The following is a 14,726-nucleotide window of genomic DNA, read 5'->3' as shown; positions in this document are numbered from 1 at the left end:
CTTGTACTTTCCCTACCCCAGTCTGGAATTTCCCCATGCAGCTCCGGTTCGTTTTTTGGGACTTGTTAAAGAGACCACCAGCTAGTTGTCACGTAGAATGCCCCTCCTTTAGATTTGTCTAGATTCTTTTGTTGTTAGTTAGCTTATTTCTCTAAAACGGGTTGGATTCTGGATCACAGGTGTGATGATTGATTCCATTTTCCGTTGCAGCAGAACCTACACCATCTGCTTGCCCCAGTTTAGTGATGTTGCAGCTACTTACATGTAACTAGTATTCTGGTACTTGAGCATATTAATTTTTCCTTCACAGGGAACAGAAGGAGCAGAGTAGTATCTGTAAACCTGAATTTTTAAAGGTCATTTGAAAGAAGTAGACGCTGCCTCATGGACTGAGATTTACAAATCCTGAGAAGACTGTTACCCTATCATGAAATTGCCTGACATTAAAGAAACTATTACTTGGTTATGTTTTTTACATATGTAATTTTTCTGAACCGTAATAATTTTATTCTTCTCCACTGCTCTCCTTTTTCTGTAAATAGTTGGACAGAGAGAGTCTGAAGATGTGAATGAAAGAGCCTCAGATAAAGCGATGGCTGCTGGCTCCGTGGTTGTTCAAGACATGGCAAAGGATGGGCAGGAGGAAGTGCCTGAAATCATCGACCAGATTCCTTCTTCAGAAAGCAATTTAGAAGAGCTGATACAACCTACTGAGTCCCAGGCTAATGATGTTGGATTTAAGAAGGTGTTTAAGTTTGTCGGTTTTAAATTCACTGTAAAAAAGGATAAGACCGAGAAGTCTGACACTGTGCAGCTACTCACTGTCAAAAAAGATGAAGGTGAAGGAGGGGGAGCGGCAGACGGGGCTGGTGACCACCAGGAGCCCAGCCAGGAGACCGGAGAAGCAACAGCCAAAGAAAGTGAACTAAAACAATCCACAGAGAAACCCCAAGAAACCCTTATGCGTGATCAAAGCAACACAGAGATTTCTCTTCAGGCTGAGTCTGGTCAAGCAGCAGAGGAACACCAAGAGGAAGGGGAAGAAAAACAGAAAGAACCCACCAAATCTCCAGACTCTCCAACTAGTCCAGTGGCCAGTGAAACAGCATCACCCTTCAAAAAATTCTTCACTCAAGGGTGGGCTGGCTGGAGAAAAAAGACCAGTTTCAGGAAGCCTAAGGAGGAGAAGCTGGAGGCTTCAGAGAAGAAAAAGGACCCAGAGCCAGAAAAAGTAGACACGCAAGAACAGGAAAAGACAGACGCCGCCTCTGAGAAAGTGGATGTTCCTGAGCAAGCGCACCCACAGGAGATCACCGAGAGTGTTAACGCTGCCAGACTGTCAGCGGAGTATGAAAAAGTCGAGCTGCCCTCTGAAGATCAAGTGCTGGGATCCCCCGAAGAGAAACCTGCCCCCTTAGCAACAGAAGTGTTTGATGATAGAGTAGAGATTGTTGCTGACGTCCACGTTAGCATGCCAGAGACCAAGACAGAAGAGGAGAAGGCGGAGGGAGAAGAAGCAGGAGAGCCCTTGCCGGCTGAAAAGGGGGTGGAGACACAGGCTGAGCTCGAGAAAGCCGCACCTGCTGAGGAGCTGGGGAAGATAAAAGAAGTGTCCGCCCCTGGGGGGGACTACGCCCAGCCAACTGACCTGAGCCCCGAGGAGAAAGCGCCCTCTGCACACCCCGAGGGCGTCGCGAGTGAGGTGGACATGCTGTCCTCACAAGAGAGAATGAAAGTGCAAGGAAGCCCTTTAAAGAAACTTTTTACTAGCACTGGCTTAAAAAAGCTTTCTGGAAAGAAACAGAAAGGGAAAAGGGAAGGAGGGGATGAAGAGTTGGGGGAGCACCATCAAGCTGCAGCAGAGTCTCCAGATAGTACAGATGAACAGAAGGGCGAGAGCTCTGCTTCGTCCCCTGAGGAACCAGAGGAGATTACGTGTCTAGAGAAAGGCATCGCGGACGCACACCAGGAGGGGGAAGCCGAGGAAGGAACTATTTCTGATGGGGAGAAGAAGAGAGAAGGTGTTACTCCCTGGGCATCTTTCAAAAAGATGGTGACGCCCAAGAAACGGGTCAGAAGGCTTTCTGAAAGTGATAAAGAAGATGAATTGGATAAAGTCAAGAGTGCCACCTTGTCTTCCACGGAGAGTGCGGCCTCTGAGATGCAGGAGGAAGCCAAAGGAAATGGAGAAGAGCAGAAGCCAGAAGAACCCAAGCGCAAAGTTGATACTTCAGTATCTTGGGAAGCTTTAATCTGTGTGGGGTCATCCAAGAAAAGAGCAAGAAAAGCATCATCTTCTGATGATGAAGGGGAACTGAAAGCAATGGGAGGAGACAGCCAGAAAGCAGATGATGCAGGAAAAGACAAAGACACAGGACCAGACACTGCCCTTGCCAGTTCCCAGGAACATGATCAAGGGCCAGGAAGCTCCTCACCTGAGCAAGCTGGAAGCCCCACCGAAGGGGAGGGAGTTTCCACCTGGGAGTCCTTTAAAAGATTAGTCACTCCGAGAAAAAAATCCAAGTCCAAACTGGAAGAGAAAAGTGAAGACTCTGTACCTGGGTCTGGTATAGAACATTCAGCGTCAGATGTTGAGCCTGGAAAAGAAGAGTCTTGGGTCTCCATTAAGAAATTTATTCCCGGACGAAGGAAGAAAAGGGCAGATGGGAAAGCAGAACAAGCCACTGTTGAAGATGCAGGGCCAGCAGAGGTCAACGAAGATGATTCTGATGTCCCGGCCGTGGTACCTCTGTCTGAGTATGATGCAGTGGAAAGGGAGAAAACTGAAGCACAGCAAGCCCAAAAAAGTGAGGAGAAGCCTGAGCAGAAGGTAGCTGTTTCTGTGTCAGAGGAGCTCAGTACGAGTCTTGTTCATGGGGTGACGGTGACTGTCCTTGACGGGGCAAGAGCTGTTTCCAGTGTTGAAGAGAGGTCGCCATCTTGGATATCCGCTTCGGTGACAGAACCTCTTGAAGAAACAGAAGATGAAGCCAAACCCCTATCTGGGGAGGTATTTGAAGGAGAAGTCCTTGCAGAGGAAACCTCCATTGTTACCAAAACTCTGCCAGAGGGTCAAGAGGCCATTGATGACACAGTTGTGAGTGAGGCGGAATTAACTTCGGAAGCCATGACAGCTGCAGAAGGTGCAGAGGCGTTTTGTGCTGAAGAAGCAGCAGAAGCATCTGGTGCTGAAGAGACCGCCGACATGGTCTCGGCTGTTTCTCAGCTCACCGACTCTCCAGACACCACAGAGGAAGCAACACCCGTTCAGGAGGTGGAAGGCAGTGTACCAGACCTGGAAGACCAAGAGAGGCGGACTCAAGAGGTCCTGCAGGCAGTTGCGGAAAAAGTTCGAGAAGAATCACCGCTGCCAGAAGACATGATTCAGACAGTGTGGGAAGGAGGAGCCAAAGTACCAGAGAAGGTCGAAGAAGCGGAAGAGGATTCTCAAGGGCTAGACCTGAAGAAAGAGACAGATGGAGTGTTGGAAGTACGTGCACAAGAATTTAAAGCTGAGACTTTGACACAAGGGGAAGTAGTCCTACAGGCCACCCCAGAAAGCTTTGAGAAAGTTCTTCCAGTCACAGACAGTGTAGAGTCCAGTGAGCTTAGAACCACTTGTCAAGCTGAAACCTTGGTTGGGGTAAAATCAGAATTGATCCTGGAACAGGCTGTTGCTCCTGACTCAGCTGAAACCCTTACAGACAGCGAGACCAACGGAAGCACCCCAGTAGCAGATCTTGAAGCTCTCCATGTAACACAGCAAGAGCAGATCCTGGAGAAGCACGAAGATACTGAGGTTGCTTCAGGTACACCGTCCCAGGTCCCAGAAGCAGAGGCAGTTCCTGCACCCAAACAGGTGCCTCCAGCACCTGCTAGTTTTCCATCCCAAGAAGAAAATAAAGGACATTCAGAAATGGAAGAGGTTCTAGAACATCCAGACAAAGAGATACCAGTGGAAACTGTACCCATTCTTTCAAAGACGGACGCGATTCAAGAGGAAGGCCAATTCACCGACAGGGAGAGCCAAGAGAAACCGCTTCTCAAAGGCCCCGATGCATCTGCAGACCCTCAAACAACCGGCAGTCAGGAAGCGACAAGTGAAGTTGCCCTGAAAGAGGAAGCTACTAGAAAACCTGAATTTCAAAAGGATGACGGTATTGAAGTCCAGAGCCCTACACCATCTCCCGCACCAGTGGAGAGAGAGATGGAAGCTCAAGGAGAGAGGGAGGAAATGGAAGCAAAGCCAACTCAAGCCACCGAAGAGGAACTTGAGCAAAAACCAGCTGTGACCACATCTGATGAGCTTAGTAAGCAGCTGGTGCAGACAGAGAGTGTGGCCGTCATCGGCGGGGAAAAGGAGGTTACCGCTTGGGAAGAAAGTTCTCCCCAGCTAGTGCAGGAGGAAGCGGTGCGCACAGAAGTTCAAGTCCAGAGCTCGGAGGCGTCCTTTACTCTAACGGCCGTAGCAGTGGAGGAGAAGGTCTTAGGACAAACTGTCAAGATTTTAGAAGCCGCTGAAACTCTGGAATCTGCAGATGCACAGTCCGTTCCAGAAGAAGAATCCTCTGAAAAAGATGAAGAAGCCTTGACTGCCCGGCCAGGGGATGTCGAGGTGCCCACAGGGACTGAGGCTCAGCCAGAGTCCATCCCTGTGACCGTAGCAGCTGAGCCTGTTGGAGGTATCAGTGCTGATCTGGAAGGAGATGAAACCACACCCCAGAGCCCGTCCTCACATGAAGAGGACGGGCCGGCCGCGTGTCAGGAAGTCCAAGGGAGCGAAACAAGAAAGGATTTAAAGGCCGAAAACGAGATTTCGAAACTTGAGACTGAGAGCAGTAAACTTGTACAGAATGTGATCCAGACAGTTGTTGACCAGTTAGTAAGCACGGAAGAAACAGCCGCTGATTTCCAGACACAGGCTCAGCCGATGATCTCGGACACCCAGGAGGTGAGAGCGCACACTGAGACCGAAGAAGAAGAGCTTCAGGCTCAGGATGGAACACAAGCCAAAGAAGAATCCACACTAACCACCGTGGAACAGACCCATTCTGACATTTCCGAAGCTGTGAGTGAAGCTTCGGCGGAGGTCACAAGTGTTGAGGTAGAACGTTCCAGCGTATATGACCAACAGCTTGAAGAGGCAGTTCTCCCGTCTGAGGAAAAGAAACAAACAACTGGGGCCGAGTCTGTTTTAGAAGATGGTGATCGTGCCGGGTTAGAAGGAAGGATAGAGGAGTCCCTCTCTGAATCCCACGAAGATGAAAAAGGTGATGCTGTTGATGAGCCTGAGAACCAGCAGTCAGCCCTGGAAGATGCTGGGTCCCCAGGAGGCTTAAGCAAAGAGTCCCCGGACACAGATGGACCAACACCGAAGGAGAAGGAAGGTGGCCAGGAAGTAGAATTTCAGGAAGGAAAAGTCCACAGCGAGTCAGAAGAAGAGATCAAAACCCAAACACAGGACGACACTCAGAAACAGGAGGGAGAACTGGCAAAATCAGAACCCACAGGATCCTAAAACATCACGTAAGCAAGCTTCCTTTTCTCCTAAAACAATCTTTTCCCTTTCTTGCCATGTGATGGCAAAATTTGTTATTAGGGAAGCAGGAGTTTGAATCATTATGACTTTATGCAGAACGTTTAGTTGGGGAAAGAATAATCAAGATCTAGGTTCCCTTTTTTCCCTCACTGCCCTGTCATTCAGTCTTAAGTGGTGTCATGAAAACAGTGAGGTCATTTTACCCCCATGCGCCTGCTTTCAGAGAAAATGAAGGGGCATGTGCATGTGCACAAGGGTGCATGTGTGTGTTTGGCTTGAAGGCATAAGAAACATGTTGTACTCCCAGCACCATACTAGCCAGTTTATTGAATTTTTCTTAATAACCAGAAGTCCATAGTAAGTTGATATCCTCCTACAGCTTGAAATTTTGGTTGATAGCTTTCTAGGAAAAAAAATCCCCCCCCCCCATCAGTAGTAACAGGCATTTAAAAATCTCCCAGTGCGTGTGATGGGCCCAAATGTTGGTGTTGGGGAGCCACAGGCCCCAAGTTTTGGGGTGGCCCAGCCTGAACTGCCGTGGGTCCTGACCCCCTCACTTTCTCAGGGGCGGCACTCTGCTCTGAGGGCTTCCACTGCCCCTGAACTGAACGAGGGAGGAGGAGACACTTGATTGACTTTCGGTTCTTCCTTCTTCTTGCAGGTCCAGCCCACGGGTTTGCAAGACCAGAATGTGAAGACGAGCAGCAGCAGGAGGAGATGGACGGACGCTGCTGACGAGACTCGAAACCAGTGTTTTTCAGACTCAGAACCGAAGAACAGGCCCCTTGACTGACCTCCTTTCTGGAGCACCCTGACAATCCTGAGGCTGCATCGGGAACTAGAGCCATTTAACACTCCCTCTTCGCAGGGCCACCCCCTTTCTTTCCCTTGATACCATATTACAATGTTTCTGACTTAAGGTCCTAAATTCTTAACCTGGAACTGGAGTTGGCCAAACCTAGTTCTGCTTCTCAAACTGGAGTATCCTCCTTTATGTATTTATATGTATGTTTTAAATAACCCTCCTTTTCTGTATCTGTTGTATATTTTTTTTCTTAACCATTAAGGAAATGTGCAGTATGGTACATTCCTTTTGTATTGCACAGGACGTGGCGGGGCGTGCAGCCGTGGTCAAGCCTTGGGAAGCTCTAAGCCTCAGCTGTAACCTGTGAAAACAGCCTCCTACAGACAACATTCCTGATCAGAAGCTATAGTTTGTACTTTAAAATCCACTAAGGAGTAGGGTCTGTGTTTCCTACCGCTCTAAAATTGGTCACTTTCCCATTATGCACAGTGTGCTAAAAATAAAAAGCCTTTTTTTGGGAGGGGGGGAACATACAGAATGTTCCATTGTTACTGTGAAATTTTTCTTTCTAGCCCAGTGGGGGTTGGAAGGGAGTTTGTTTCAGTAGTGGATTAACTTTAAGCCTTTTCTCTGAATTGTTGAGGCTGTTTGGAGAGATGTGCTTAAATCCCGAGGCAAAGTAGTGAGAAATGTTTTTCATCTTATCAAGAAAACAATTGGCTGTTTTAAGGTTTTGATTCTACTCTTCTATGCTGGACGACATTCACACACAGCACAAAGTAAAGTCAGGTTCTAGACAAATGGTATTTTGATAGGTCCTGGATTGTGTCTGTGCCATATTTATGCCCACTCTTTGGAGGACAGTGTTGCATCATGTTCATTTGGATAAACTGTGATTTGACGACTGATTTAAATAAAATATATGCTTCACTTAGATTTGCTGGTTTTATTAGATACTAGGAAGCCTGGGGCATGTTTCCTGAGTTCTAAAAGCAGATAAGGTAGAAGTTTCCAGTGTGGTCACTACATGGTGTCACCTGTGGATATCGGTTTGAGGTAATGTTCAGAGGAACTCCCAGCAGAGAGGCATCATCGAAGATGACCCAGGAGCTTTTCAGACTGACAGAACTGATCCAGTGCTACCATCTGGTGGTGTCTTCTTGAAAAGGTCAATTTTCTTTTATTGTTTTTGGTTTTAAACAATGAGAAAAATCTAAAAAGAAATTTTTAAGAAGGCCTAATAGTAAAAATGCCTTGTCCATCAGGCGATTTGGGAATTTTTTTTTAAATGTCAAAATGATTTGTGATTTATGCCAATATGTAAAAGACTTCATCAGACTTTGGCCACAATTACCTATGTAGTGTCCCACTTCTTCACACATAGAAATAGCTTGGCCACAGAGACATCTTAAATTGCACTCAAACTCAGAACTTGAGTTTGCAAACTGAAATTACGACTGCTAGTTAATGACTTTAAAATGTCCTAGAAAGACTAGTTTAGCAGATGGAAAACAGGCTGTTAGAAAGTAGTTGATCCTAGATCAACAAACCTGACGACCAAAAAAAGGGCCATATTAGAGAGACACCTCAGATAACAGTATATGGCCTCATAGTTGGTAAATGTTTAATATCCTTCTAGGAGTTAGTCTCCTATATAATAGTCATCTGAGCTTCTTTATTATTAAACTTCAAAATCCCCAAATTAAAAAAAAAAAGCCCTCTGATCTAAATATCTTTTGCCAACTTGAGACTTAAAAAAAATCCAAGTGCTGGTGTCAGTTTTTGATCGACCAAGAGGCCCTTGTAAATGAGAGCAACTTGTAAGGGGCTCCTGATAGGTCCAAACACTAACTTCGTCTCTATGGCAGGAGGAAGCTTCGCTTTGAACCAATTAAAGATTCATGTAGTCAAGTGGTAAGTGATTTTTGTTTTTTTAAATCCCATCCCCCCCACTCCGTTCTGTTTGTGTTTGCTGTTCTCGGACCACCTGTGGCCAAGCCATTCTGGCCTTGGCAAGTGGTTTTCCAGCAGTGACTGTGCTTTCATACTCCTGTCTGGATGTGCCCCGGATTACCTCTGTACGAGCTCTATACCTATGTCTGTTAAGCAACATTTTCATTAACCGGAGGAAATACTATTAACAGTAGCATGAAATAGAATTCTGTATTATAATTCTAAAGCTGCTGTTAATTTATGAAGTACATAATAACCAAATGTAAACTGCAGAATTTGGAGCAAGTGCCTATATTTTGCTATTTTTGGCATTACTGTGGAACCATGTACAATAGAATGCAATGCAAGACTTGTAAACTCTCACCACTTCTTGTAATGGAGGAATATAAAATGTTCCCCCTCAGGTTATTTTGCTAATGGTACACATGAGTTGCCTCTCTCTGTCATGAATACTGTGTTCCAGTATTTTCCTTTGGTGTTTGGAGCTACAAATAGTCAAGGGCTGGAAATGTTAGCTTTCAGTGTAAGCTTCAAACATAGCAGTTTCCTTTTAACCTGAGACAATATTTGATTACTAGTTCTGTTTGGGGGCAAATTTTCATTTATCTAAATAAAATGCAACCTAATTAAATGCCATGGATTTTCTTTCTGTAATTTCACCTTAATTCAGTTTTGATTACTTTTCTCTACTGGTGTGATAGTCATCGCACATTTAACTTCTTCTTTTAATTACTTATCCATCCTTTGCAACATTTTCCACAGAGCATCATGGGAGTTTGGAATGTACCTGGGACAGTGTACAATGCACAAAAAACTATCAGTGATTCTTAACCTTTTGGAGGCCAAGAGCCCTTTAATTAGAATCTCATTAAGCCTCTGGCTGACCTCAAACTCCCCAAAATGCAGTTTTTGGATAGTCACACAGACCTCCTCCGAAATCCCAACCAGTAACTAGAAGCGGAGTTAGAAACCCTTCACCCAGCTCTACAAGGAAGGAAATGGACCCAGCCCCAGAAGTCCCAGGTGGCGATAGGATGGAAGCTGAACACACAACCAGAGTCCTGTAACTTCAAGCCTATGTGACTGTTCATTTCTAATGTGATTCTGGAAATGGATCTGCTGCTGGACATCCTGGCATAATTCTTGTGTAAATGCAGATTTCTCCCCCCACCCCCACCAAATTCCTTACCATCTCCACCTGTGTCACTGGAAATTCTCTGAGGATCTGGGTCCTAGTTTTATGTATGAGAAAGCTAAGATTTAAACCACCAGCTTTTAATGGGGTGCCTGGGTGGCTCGGTTGGGTGTCTGCCTTGGGCTCGGGTCATGGTCCCGGGGTCCTGGGATCAAGCCCCATGTCAGGCTCTCTGCTCAGCGGGGAGTCAGCTTCTCCCTCTCCCTGCCGCATCCCCTGCTTGTGCTCTCTCTACCCTCTGTCAAATAAATAAAGTCTTTTAAAAAGAAAAAAAAAACCCACCAGCTTTTAAGTCACTTGAGGGTTTTTGTTTTGTTTTTAACTTAGAAGGTTTTGGTTAAGGTGACCAGGACTTGGGGATGGCATGGTGGTGAAGGTAGTCGTGACTTTTTTTAATGCTGTCACAGCTTAGAAATCAACCCTACTTTTTTTTTTTTTAAGATTTTATTTGTTTATTTGACAGAGAGAGCGAGAGCAGGAACACAAGCAGGGGGAGTGGGAGAGGGAGAGGCGGGCCTCCCGCCGAGCAGGGAGCCTGATGCGGGGCTCGATCCCAGGACCTTGGGATCATGACCTGAGCCGAAGGCAGACGCTTAACGACTGAGCCACCCAGGCGCCCCTCAACCCTACTTTTTAGATCTCTATAAGTAAGACAGTGTTCCAGTGCCCTACCTCCAGTTATGAGTGAGGTGATCTCAAAACTTAGCATGTTCTTCCATTGCTTGTTGACATTGAAAATTGGAACACAAGTTTTACATTAACGTCTTAAGAGCAGCTTCAGCGGCTCCTAGGTGGCTTACTCCATTAAGCATCTCTCTTCGGCTCAGGTCATGATCCCAGGGTCCTGAGTTCGAGCCCGCATTGGGCTCCCTGCTCAGCGGGGAGTCTGCTTTTCCCTCTTTTACCCCTCCCCACCACGTTGCTCGTGCTCGCTCGCTCTCGCTCTCAAATGAATAAATCTTAAGAAAGAACAGCTTCACCATAACACTCATATTTGGAGACCAGAGATAGAATAGCATTTCCTAAATAAAGGAAATAGGACTGAACATGCTATTTTCCCACGGCAGGATATTGAGTACTAAAGCCTACCTCTAACTCAACCTTTTATTCTAATTTCAAATAACTTGGTATAATTAACTAGCACAGAGGCAATACTATAAATTAGGTTAATTTAAAAAACCACACTGTGCTTGATTCTACTCATCCCTGTTAGCTTCAGGAGCTCACCTGATACCTGGAAAAGCAGGTGGGGTTTCCTCTAGAACTTGAAACCTGAACATAACTTGTGTTCTTTCGAAAGACTTTATAGAAATAATATTGCAGAGTCGGCCAGTGGGCCATTTTAGGGAGTGAGACTTGCTATAAATCATTAAGATAACTTAGCAGGGAAGTGAAGCGATATCCTTGTGTGTGTTAGGGATTCCCAAGGAAGTGTTAGGGGTTGTGGTGCTGTTTAGTCTATTCCCTTGTAGCGGTTTTGGTTTCAGTGGTAAGAAAGGGTGTTACTGGAATTTAAATGTGTTGAGGCCCTGGGGCCTTGTCATCCTGCAAGGCCCGGGACAGCCCTTCATAAGAAAGGAGTTTTTACCTAAAATGTCATGCATCTCAGGGGTGCCTGGGTGGCTCAGTCAGTTAAGCTTCTGCCTTTGGCTCAGGCCATGATCTTGAGGTCCTGGGATGGATCCTCACCCCGTGTCAGGCTCTCTGCTCTGGGGAATCTGCTCCTCCATCTACCCCTCCCACCGCTCGTGCTCGCTCACGCTCTCTCAAATAAATCTTCAAAAAAAAAAAATGTAATGCATCTGGAGAATTGCTTCCAGCTTCTAGAGATTTGAAGACTGGAGGTTGGGAGGAGGACCAGCAAAAGTATAAAGTCCAGGCAGGAGTTGATCATGGCTGACATTAAAGTAGTGGCCGTTTGGCTGGTGAGCTGTGCATGAGGTCAAGAGATTTAGGAGGGTAGAATCAGCAGGGCATGGCACCTCATTAACTGCCGTGGGAACTATGTGGGGTGAAGAAGGAAGTTTCTGGGTTACCAGCCTGCATATGGAGCCAAGCCCTGTCATGGGTGGGGCCAGGGGATAATCATCAGTTTGGGAAATGTTCAATTAGAGAGGCCCGTGAGCTCTCCAAGGACAAATGCAGGATCAGCAGCTGGATATGTGGGTCTCAAAAGAGTTGAGACCAACAAAACAGCAATGGCGCTTCTGTTCTATGTCCTGGGAGACCCAGAGAGGGGAAATAACCTACAGGGATCCTGGCAATGTGTCTTAAAATCTCACACACAAACTTTGGTTGGGTGACTGAGAGAGAGGAGGCTCCTTACCTTGTCACAGCAGTGTCATTTCAGAACTTACAACTACATGCTTCACAAGATTTTCCTGTTGGGAACGTGCTTTAAGAACTAGAAAGCAAAATGCACCACAATGCATTCACATTAGTAATTAGAAAGAGAAATTTAAATAAAACCGTCTCCGGAGCCAACGTCATGACTGCTGGTGACCACCTTTCCTTGAAGGTTTTGGTAGATTCAGAATAATGACACCGATCTTCCTAAAATGTTATGAAGATACACCTTATTAAGACGCGCTCTTTTTTAAACATGAAACAGCCACTGTGTGTCATCTGCATTTCTTTTCTTTCCTCCCTGTTGCCTGTTCAGCTTCTGTGGCCTGCTGCACCTCTCCCCAGGGAGACTTGGCAGGAGAGACACGCTACCTGGGGGTGGAGGGCCTGTGGGAGGGACCAAGCCTGCAGTGTCCTGGGTCAGTCCCAGGTTCCTCTGGACGCTGTATCATGCAGGCTCCCGGTTCTCTCCCACATTTGTCTATTTATAGGCGACACTGCCTAACTGCAAAGATGAGATTCTTGAGTTCCTTTTCTTTTGCTGACAAAATTATAGAAATACAATGAAACGCCTCACAGCTAGGTAGGGTTTCCCAGGTATTGTGATGGTAGCAGAAGGGCCCTGGCTTAGGAAATGGGGGCTGTGTATTTACCTCTAAGGGGTTGTGTGGCCTTAATGAACCACCTAATGCCATTTTGTGTCCTCAGCTGGATCCCTGCCTCTTTTACCAAGGAGGAAACTAGGTGGCCTCCCTGAAAACTACTTAGGGTATTTGATTACTTCAGCTTCATTCTTTTCTGTGCTCACAGGTTACAGGGGCATTTAGAATGAGAAGAGGGAGGTCTAGAATAAAGCCCATTTCTTCTAAGGGCTCCTGTGCCAATGTGTACAGAGCATATATCTATCTCATTAAGGAGCACTTTGCTTCAAAGAAAGCAGAATGCTAGAAATGTCACAGGTCCCTGTCTGGCCCCTTATTAGTTCCCCCGGTTATTGCAATTCTGAGAAGCAAGTAGAACCAGGAAAGGACAGTAATATAGCAGAAATGATATATGGTTCTCAAGACGTGGCTCCTGGGGGCATCTGGGTGGCTCAGCTGGTTAAGCATCTGCCTTTGGCTCAGGTCATGATCCCGGGGTCGTGGGATAGAGCCCGGCGTCGGGCTCCCTGGTCAGTGGGGAGTCTACTTCTCTCCCCCTGCTCGTGCTCTCTCTCAAATAAAAATCTTTAAAAAAAAATGTGGCTCCCAGTATCATCATCATCATCGTCATCTCATCTGGGAACCTATTAGACATGCAAATTCTTGGGCCTGACCCTAGACGGACTGAATCACATACTCTGCCGGGCTGAAAGTGTGTTTATCAAGCCCTCCAGGAGATTCTGATGTGCTTGTTGTAGGACCACTGCTGTAATATAAGGTTTTATTTTATTATTGTTTCTTTAAAGATTTTATTTGACAGAGACAGAGCAGGAACACAAGCAGGGGGAGTGGGAGAGGGAGAAGCAGGCTTCCTGCTGAGCAGGGAGCCCGATGTGGGACTCGATCCCAGGACTCTGGGATCATGACCCGAGCCAAAGGCAGACGCTTAATGACTGAGCCACCCAGGCGCCCTGTAATATAAGGTTTTAGAACGGATTTAAGTTAATTGCCTCAATAGCAGAACAAATGGGTTAACAGGTGAAAAAGCTCTCCCCTGTGCCTGGCACCTCTCCCCCAGCAATTGCTTCTAGCCCATAGAAGTGTTTGCACATTTGGGAAAATATCTTTTTTTCCCCCTCTTAATATAATTTGGACAAACCTAGGTCTGAAACCAAATACAAAAAAGTAGGTCAGATGAGCAAGGAAAGCCATCCATGCCTTGTACTTCTTGCTTTTGCTGAATCAAAGGCTTGTCAGTTACAACAATACAGGACTTGTTGATTGCCAAGGGCTGGTCAAAGGTGCCTGTTGGGTGTAGAACATCCCTGGGGGAGTAGAAAGAGCATTGCTTTTTGAGGGAGCCACATGGGGTTTAAAATCCTGGCTGTCTATATGGCTGGATAACCTCAGGTTATTTAATTTCTTTGGGCCTCAATTTCCTCATTTATAAAAACGGGACACATGCCTGCCAGGATGATTGGGAGTAAATGAAAGCACCTAGCACACAGACAACCCAGTTGAGGATCTCACGTTCCCCCACTCAGCCCTTCCATTGACAATGCCTTCCTCACAAGGAGCGATGTTCATAACTGCCAGGAAATTAGGCAGGGCAGGTGATTATGTATTTCCCAGAGAATAGCACAAACTTGGGTCAAGAATAACCATGTTTTATGTTCAGAATTATTTTGGTCCAAGGAGAATGAAACCACAGAATATCATTTCATCCCGGTCCAGTTTTTTTCACATTAAAGATTCTGAGTCTACTTTTTATTTAGAGAGCTGTTAACGGTTTAGTTGATGTTCTTCCAGTTGTGTTTAAGGAGCTGGTTCTAGAAGAGGCAGAGTAGTTGACCTATATCTTAAGACAGTTTTTTATTTACCCAAAGATTTCTAAGCCTAAATCTTGCTTACTTGCCAATGATGGATAGTAATAATTTGTTCCAGACTGAAATGGAGAATTAAAGCAAAGCAAAATGCAATTTAAGTATTTTGAGGACTCTGAAAATTGTCCTAAAAAATGCAGTCAACCTCAAGAACAAGTTCCATTCCATTCCAATAAACTACTCTCCATACAAGTAAGTTCGTCTCAACATTCCTTACTAGTGAATGAGTGAAGAGGGCTCCCCCTCCCCCACCGTAATTCCCAGTCAAGTCATAGAAAGTACTCCTCCCACGCCCCCCACACACCATCCTCCCGGACCATCCTCCTAAGTGCCTCGATCTTTTTTAAACATAGCAATTCAGTGT

At 46.0% G+C, this 14,726-nt stretch overlaps 1 protein-coding gene across 1 annotated transcript in view; it reads left to right on the top strand.

Moving 5' to 3' along the window:
• AKAP12 (A-kinase anchoring protein 12) overlaps nt 1–8,880 on the top strand; it is a 95,201-nt gene extending 86,321 nt beyond the window's left edge. The window contains exons 3-4 of the mRNA XM_028103412.2: nt 543–5,526; nt 6,201–8,880. Coding sequence (XP_027959213.2) covers nt 543–5,518 — 4,976 coding nt within the window. The 3' untranslated portion in view covers nt 5,519–5,526; nt 6,201–8,880. The remainder of the gene's footprint in view (nt 1–542; nt 5,527–6,200) is intronic.
• The last annotated feature ends 5,846 nt before the right edge of the window (nt 8,881–14,726 follow it).

This window comes from Eumetopias jubatus, unplaced genomic scaffold, assembly GCF_037043125.1.
Source record: "Eumetopias jubatus isolate StellerSeaLion01/CBP00866 unplaced genomic scaffold, mEumJub1_p1.0 scaffold_6, whole genome shotgun sequence".
In the NCBI taxonomy this organism is placed as follows: domain Eukaryota; kingdom Metazoa; phylum Chordata; class Mammalia; order Carnivora; family Otariidae; genus Eumetopias; species Eumetopias jubatus.
This window is presented reverse-complemented; position numbering and strand designations above follow the sequence as displayed.